We start from the raw sequence: 8,069 nt of genomic DNA, 5'->3' as shown, positions 1-8,069 counted from the left end.
TTCAATTGCTGAATGTATGCGTCAAAAGTAGTCGCTTTGACAACATGCATTGTACTTTATAAAAGCAAAACATTTAGAAATCATCAAATTCTAGGAAAGGAAACTCAACATACCCAACAAGTCTTCAAATGAATCTGCTAAAAGTGATGAGTCCATTAGCAGAGGGGGAGATAAGACTTGATCCTGAGCATCCTCAAAGTCAAGAACTGACCGTTGTGCATCAGAAGTTGTATTTGAACCAGTAGAAAGGAAACTATTTACATGGTCATAATCAGAAGAGAGCCTTTCCAAATCATTAAACATATCTGGAAATTCATCAAACTTTCTCTCCCCATGACCGTCAGATACATGATTCTCAAGCAAGGAATCTTCAATTTGAGTTCCAAATAACCTTTTGCTTCTCAATGAAGCCGCCCTCTTTTCTGCATCTAAGTGAGAAAAACCAGATTCTGAAAGAGGAACAAAGAAGTGCTCAGAACTTCCATCCGAATGACTATCTCGCGAAGATTCTGAATTGCATGACCGCAAAGACAATGCCGCTTCTCTTACCGACCTCTTCAAATTCTGGATGTAGTAACTGTCACTATCTACAAAATACAGACATTATCAATCACTTCATTAATGAACACTGATGAAATTCTCACAGAAATGCCACTTCAATATAATGCAGCATGTTTAAGGCCACTCTCCTACAATGTTGAGTGGTATTCTCAACACGCCCTCTCATGCAAGTGACCCTTGGACTGAAAAGAATGGGCATTGCACAAGTTTTGTGTTGAAATATAATTGATATGAATTATGAAACAGGCAAGGATCAAACACCTAAGCTTAGTCAGAAAGACTCAGATATCAAGTCAAAGACACTCTGTAAAGGTGAAGCTATCAGGAATTTGCCAAAGAATGATTTTATATCCTCAACAAATATTTGGGAATAGAGCAGAAAGACACGGCATACCTTCTCCAGAACTAGCTACTTGATTACTTGAAGGAGGATCCAAAGATTTGCTATCAGATTGATTCTCTGTTTGACTGGGTTGAGGAGCATTAGCATGCCGCCTTTGCATATTTCCAGCTTTTCCAGAAGACGGGGTCAAGCTAAATAATTGAGGAAGCTTTAAAGTAGGAGGACTAACTGAAACCTTGTCAAGCTGAACATTGGATAGTCTTGAAGTCACCTCAACAACATCATCACTGCTACTGTCCTGAATAACACAGACGTTATGTTAAACATTGAAGTAAAACAAGATAAATAAATAAATAATTTTTTTAATTCATAAAATATTCATTAAATAATAATAATAATAATAATAATAATAATAATAATAATATCATATTACCATCCTCCCACTATTATGTGCTTGAATAGGTGACGTTGACCGACCATGATGCCTGTTCATTTGAGGTAGACTGGAGGCTATGCAGTTTACCTTCTCGGTACACTCTGATATTGACTTCTGTATTGTGGGAGCAACATCCTTGAGTTGGTTAATAAGCACCTACAAATGGAGAGTACAATGTGAAATTCCTACTAAAAAGAGAAAAATACTTGCTATAGGAACAACAATTACAAATCAATAACCCTATTCCAAGAAGTGAACATACATAGAGCAAACACATGTTTTAATGATATACAACAATTTCAAGAATTGAACCGGCACACAGTAGGAAAAAGGGATGTAACTCTTCATAGAGCATAATGCAATAAATTTCTTCCTCTCTTTATCATCAGAGCAATCAAGCATTTGACTGTTTGCATCTTGAAGAAGACAGTCCATGATTCCATCAAACACTTGGAGGAAAAGATGCAGAAATTTATAGATGCATTTGATCACTCATAAAGGGTACGCTAAATATTTCTGACACAAAACTATTCCTCCACTCTAAAAAACAATATCCCCTCTTCCTAAAACAGGGGAAGAAGGTTAAGTAAAAATAGAAGCAAAACAATGTAATTTTCTGCATAATGTAAGTTCTAGCCTCATCAACACAACTTGACTGAGAAGCCAATAAGAACATCATTTCTCCTTCACTGTAGAATCAGTTTGAAGAACATGAAGCCACCTTTGGAGGTCGCTCAAGCAGCTCAGCCTACAAAGGATCTTGCAGATCATAAGCATGACTTAATGAATTACCTGAAAGCTAGCCAAGTGTTGCTGATGCTCTGCAAGGGTTGCAGCTAAGGACTCGGCATGGCCACTTGAACCACCTTCTTGTGCACTCCGCAATATATCTGGACCCTCTCCATCATTTGCTTTTGCCTACAAATCATAGTAAGGTTAGTTAGAAGTTTCCATATATAATAGAGATGATAATTCTAAGCATTATGAGTGTCAACTTAAAAAGGTTAGAGAAAATATGCATGCAAGTAGTAGAGACTTGAGAAACAAAATAGAACCAATAAAGTGAATCCCCAAGCATTTAGTGCAACATAGGTAAGATTATCTTATTTTCAAGAGTTGACCACAAACAATCAGCACAATTCCAATGTTATTAAACAAACTGTCAGAAATGACATGGTTAATGTCTTATGCCAAGTAATTAGTGTGTGGCATTCCTCAGGAATAGCTATGTATTTATTTGTCCTTAAAACTATGTGTGTAATTAGTTACTCTTTTATTAATGACTATATATAGTACTCAAGAATTCAACCAATTTGAACCTAAGCAATTAGTCTACCCTACTCCTTATTCAACATGTATTAAAGAAGTTGTATCTCGCAACCTATCCTTTAACTACTCTGCTGCTGAGTTGCTAACTAAAAATTGAAGTTCCATTGTTGAGTATATATTGAGAATTTCAGCCATCAAACACCTTCTATTTTCCTTCCATTCTCCTACTTGAATTCAAATTACCTCCTATTTTGCCCTCTTTCATATAGATACTGTTTACTTTTGCCACCAACAACTCTGACATGTTTTCCAGCTTGAAAACTCCTTAACATTTCAGTCAGTGGTATACTTCATACCCAAACCTCAAGACACTCCCAAGAACTTTGGTCCTGTCATATAGCATTCCCAGATGCTATAGCCATGTTACAGGGCATTCTAATGTGGCCCCATGACCCAGGCACATGGCCCCATTTAGTGGCTTTTCAAACATAGATTGAACTTAGAGGAAGTCTATGTTGAAATTTTATTCTACTATCCTATTCCTTGCCACTCATGTTTATGGTGTCTTTATATTCTATTTGATAAGGGAGCGTGAAAGTTTAGAGAGATTTAGCTTGAGGTGAAGTGTTATAAGTGATAAATGTGACTAATGTATTATTCATGTGATTAGTGTGTGGCATTGAAAACAGAAGGAGTCTTAAGAATTATACATTAATCATCAGTCCTTGGAGTTATGCGTGCATTTACTCACTAATGACTATATACTGATGGGTATCTAAACCTAAATACTGAAACACACAACCTCTTTGAATCCAAGAAATTCAGCATGCACTGTATTTTGATTTTTCCTAAAGTTCAGCTAAAGCATCATAAGTTAACGGGGACAAAACAAGGACATGCATATTTATTAGGAAAGCCAGGTAAAATGTTTATCATTATTTTGGACTACAACAAGATTTAGTTGCAGTAAAACTTTTACTCAAAATTTAATGTTTTCTGAAAATGTTATGTCTAAAATTATTTTTTCTCTGCACTTTCTTCTAAATTGTCAAAACTTTCAATAAAAGTATTTCACTCAAATTTTTGTTTTATCATATATAAATTAGAAATAATAAGTTCATTAATTTGTTTAAAGTTTTTAATAAAGGTGAAGGACTAGTAATGAAAAACATCCTGTTCTCCTCTCCTTTCACACACACACCCACCCATCCAAACACAAACATGCATGATCGCATATATAAACACACACACATGATAAGTTCATTGATTTCTTTAAAGTTTTAATAAAGGTGAAGGACTAGTAATGAAAAATATCCTACTCTCCTCTCCTTTCACACACGCACACATGCACACACACACACACAAATAATAATAAATAAAACAATTTGACAAAAAAATAGAACTTGCAAACATGCCCTTAGAGACTACCAATTTTAGGCCTCTACCCTCATAGCCTATAAAGCACTGACACATCATTTTGGTACTAAGAGCACAAGGATTTCGTACAACAAATGAATGACTCATCAATTCTTGTTCAATTTAAATTTACTTTTTCTGACTCCGACATGGCAGGATATGACAGACAAGTCCATTTAAGTTTTAAAAGAAACAAATACACAAATTTCGGGTTTATTTTATATCTTTAAACAATATTAATAATACATAAATAATAAAGAAAGAAACTAATGTAGCTCGGGTAAAGCTTATTATATGGTTTCACAGTGTTTAATTTTTCTATCACCGGCAACCAATGCATAAACAATAGAAAATAATGAATGAAAGTGGCTACACGAGCAGAGGCACTAAGAGCTCTGAAGAAAAGCTTGTAAAGAACTTACCAAAAGAAGAGATTGTTTGTGAATACGTTGCAATGCATGCGTCCATCGACGTATAACCTCTGCTACATCAACAGTTTGATGGGCTCTTCCATTCCTGTCTTCTGCTCTTGTCAATATCTCATTGCTAAAATGAGATCCATCACTTTCTTCTTTGTTATCCATGTGCACTGCAGAAAAATCACCAGGCTGACCAGATAGAACATCTGAATAAGGAGCCTGAGAACTCTGGTCCATTGCTGCAAGCAAAGATGAACCAGAAATTCGATACCTGAAATTTATATCAAAAGCATGTTAGTGAAATTACCCCAAATATACCAGAAAGCTAACAAAAGCTACATCCAACTTACCTATGCTCCCGGTGAGCTATCAAGTCCTCAATAGGGCCTGAGGCAAGAACTTCATGTTGACCTGTTCGTAAATATCGACAAAATTCAATATCATTTATAGAAAGTACCATTCCAGGTGGTTGAGAGACAAAACGTGCAATTTGAACCTTAATTCCCTAGATTGAAAGGCAACCAATAGCAATGGTTTGTCAACAATACCCATTGACAGTAACAATAATGAACATATCGGGGGTAAAAGACCTTTGAAAATTTTGTCAGCTACAAGTGGAATGTATTATGTGTGTTGAACAGCAATACGAAAAGAGTCAAAACATACTCTTAATCAAATTTTCAGTAAGGGTGTACAATTGTAAAAATCAAACCCCAGCCTTAGCAACTTACAATTGATTACTTTTCCAAAGTCCAAACATAAGGAACATAAAAATGGGGTTGTAGAATTACATGAGCCATGAGATAAGTGAAAAGAGCAAGCTACTTCTTAATATCTCCACTTACTTTTACGAGCTAACAAAGACTCCCATAGACGAGTAGCTTTTGAAACCAAATGGGAATTCTGACTTGAACTGGATACAAGATCATCCCAGAGTTCTCCTTCCAACTTCACCTTATTCCTCAAGTCATGCAGTTTTTCCAGCTCTTGTTGCAAATAAGCCTGAGTGCAGATTTTCCATTATAACAGTTTAAAAGAAAAAATGTTATAATATAAATAAAAACATCTGTACATTGTTTCAGGTGGTGTTCAGTTATTGATATACCTCTTCAGCACATAAGCCACGAAATTCAGCAGTCATTTCATGAGCCAAATTTGACCACATAGCCTGACGTTGTACAGCCATTTCAGCATTCTTAAGAAACTTTCTTCTTTCAAGGGCTATTCTTGCCTGAGTAAGATAAAAGATTCACTTGAGTTATTCAATACCATGTGATGTTATAAGAACATAAAAGAAAATAAATAAAGCCAAAAATAATATGGATTACATAAAAAAGAACAGTGTCAAAACGAAGAGTACAATTCAATTAAACAGAAAATATACGCAGAACTATAATTTTGGAATGCATCAAAGAATTTAGCTAGAGAAGGAGACAGTTACAAAGACATGATAAATGGCTATGTCCCAAAACAGAATTTCTCTGTATTTTTTGTCTACCCAAACATGGGGAAAGATTTCTGTGTCTCTACTGTCTCAGCGTCTTGGAGTATTAGTGTATTACTAAATGGGGCCTTATGGCTTTTAAAAACTCATCTAAAAAAGAATCAACATGGAACATTCTGTAAATGTTTAGCATGAAATTGAGAATTCATTTCATTCTCAAATAATCATGTGAAACACATCACAACTGTTTCAACTTTCAACTAAGAGACACATACACAATGGAAATCAAATCATCCTAAAGAACTTATGGATGATTAGAATCTGTCATACCTTTGTAACTGGAAGAAGAGTAGCTGCATGTGAAAATGCTACATCAGTCAATGGTGCAGGCAATGGGTTGGAAGATATATCATCTGAAAATGTCCGCCTATGAACCTCTCGTAAAGCATGCAAAGAAAGTTGCCATAGAAGCTCAACAAACCTGTATCAACATGTGTGTATCTCATTACAGAATCCAGAACGGAGGAACCCCAAAAATTTCTCACTACATGAAATTAACTCAGTCCATCACAACGTATTTTCTTTTTGTAATGGCATCTTTTTTGGCTCGGGTGAGGGAGGAAGGAATACAGTCACTTAACAACATTTTTAAGTTTTACCAAAGGATTTCACTTATAGTCTATAGTCGATGTATGTTCAGGGTTCACTAACTACAAAAGAACTTCCTCTTCTTGTCATCAAGAGATTTAATTTTGATGCATGGCTCATCCAACCATGTATTTCTAACCATTAAAGGAATGTGTAAAATGTCCATGTATATTGTTAAATAACAGTTTACATTTCACACTTGACACTTACACTGACCCGGGATCAAATTTAAACTATAAAAAAAGCATCCACCACAAGGTTTCATCTAATGTTGGGATCAAAAACAAGTAACAACACACAACACAAATCAACAGAAACATATGGAATCAACAACAATGTGCGACTATTTGGGTACCAACCTAGGTCCACAACAAGTAGCAAGCGAAGAAACTCTAGAATTGCTCCGAGGAAGCGCGCCCTGCGACTCAAGCTCACTGATAATCCCTTGCACAACCTAGCAAGCATTTGCCATCGCAATTCTCAAAATCATTCACATTCAAACTCAAAACACACATAACAAAAGTTGCTTGAAAGAAAAAAAAAATATCACCTTGCGAAAATCACGCGATTGCGCGGAATCAAAAATAGGCCAAACCTTATCAAAATCCTGAGAGATCAAAATGGGCAAAGACGGGTCAGAGATCACAGGAAGCGAATTAAAAATAAAAAATAAAAAAATTGGGGGAATTAGGGAAATGAACTACTTTAGCGGATTGAATTGGGCCACGGAGGGAGGAGAGGATGAAGTAAAGAAGCTGTTCCCCCAATTTAGGGTTTGAATGGCGGAAGAGTCCGACCCGAGGGGATGAACTGGATGCTCCAACTCCGATAATCGCCGGATCCAGACCCAACAACAAGCAGTTCGTGTACATTGCACTCTCTAGCTCTATCTCTCTCTCCTTCTCTCTGTCCATCGTCATCACCCTTCTTCTAGAACCTTCTTCTATGGCTTCTTCTTCTTCTTCTTCTTCTTCTTGGTTCTCTCTCTTCTCTCTGATCTTGTTCTCCCTCTCCCTCTCCCTCTCCGTGTGTTGTTGTTGTTGTGAGTTTTTTTTATTTTTTTATCCTTCAGATTTTGTTTTATTCGTATTTTCTGGGAATGGAGGTCCTTGTAATTGTCCAAAATTGCAAAATGGTGCCGAAATTTGAAAAGTAGGGGGCGGGTTTTAAATTCTAAAAAATTAGGGGCTATTTGGTAAGCAGCACTGCTTGGAAAAAGTAGCTGTTGTCGATGCCGGCCGGCTGCGGTGTCGTTTGTTTTGGGAATTTCAATTTACAAATTTGTTTTCAATATATTTTTTTATTATTATTATTAGCTGAATTCTGACGTTTAAAAAAATTGATAGATTAAAAAAAAAATAGACAAAATAGTTTATTGAACTGAAAGGTACGTTCGACAAAAGGTTCAACCGTCAAGTAATGTATGTTCATCACGTCAAAGTTTCTCTTAACTGAAATGAGATTATTTGATGGTTGCATATTTTTTTATAAAACCATTTATTGTTTTTAGATTTTTTTTTTTTTTGATAATTG

General features: G+C 35.8%; 1 protein-coding gene across 1 annotated transcript in view; it reads right to left on the bottom strand.

Moving 5' to 3' along the window:
- The window catches only part of LOC107642554 (AUGMIN subunit 6), an 8,593-nt gene extending 1,049 nt beyond the window's left edge, over positions 1 to 7,544 (bottom strand). The window contains exons 1-12 of the mRNA XM_016345950.2: positions 7,241 to 7,544; positions 7,087 to 7,143; positions 6,896 to 6,990; positions 6,219 to 6,369; positions 5,550 to 5,675; positions 5,290 to 5,446; positions 4,795 to 4,855; positions 4,448 to 4,715; positions 2,133 to 2,258; positions 1,338 to 1,496; positions 956 to 1,202; positions 114 to 587 (exon numbers count right to left, since the gene is read on the bottom strand). Coding sequence (XP_016201436.1) covers positions 114 to 587; positions 956 to 1,202; positions 1,338 to 1,496; positions 2,133 to 2,258; positions 4,448 to 4,715; positions 4,795 to 4,855; positions 5,290 to 5,446; positions 5,550 to 5,675; positions 6,219 to 6,369; positions 6,896 to 6,990; positions 7,087 to 7,143; positions 7,241 to 7,456 — 2,137 coding nt within the window. The 5' untranslated portion in view covers positions 7,457 to 7,544. The remainder of the gene's footprint in view (positions 1 to 113; positions 588 to 955; positions 1,203 to 1,337; positions 1,497 to 2,132; positions 2,259 to 4,447; positions 4,716 to 4,794; positions 4,856 to 5,289; positions 5,447 to 5,549; positions 5,676 to 6,218; positions 6,370 to 6,895; positions 6,991 to 7,086; positions 7,144 to 7,240) is intronic.

Source organism: Arachis ipaensis, chromosome B05 (assembly GCF_000816755.2).
Source record: "Arachis ipaensis cultivar K30076 chromosome B05, Araip1.1, whole genome shotgun sequence".
NCBI classification, from domain to species: domain Eukaryota; kingdom Viridiplantae; phylum Streptophyta; class Magnoliopsida; order Fabales; family Fabaceae; genus Arachis; species Arachis ipaensis.
The sequence above is the reverse complement of the archived record's forward strand: the minus strand, read 5'-3'. Positions and strand labels throughout refer to the sequence as shown.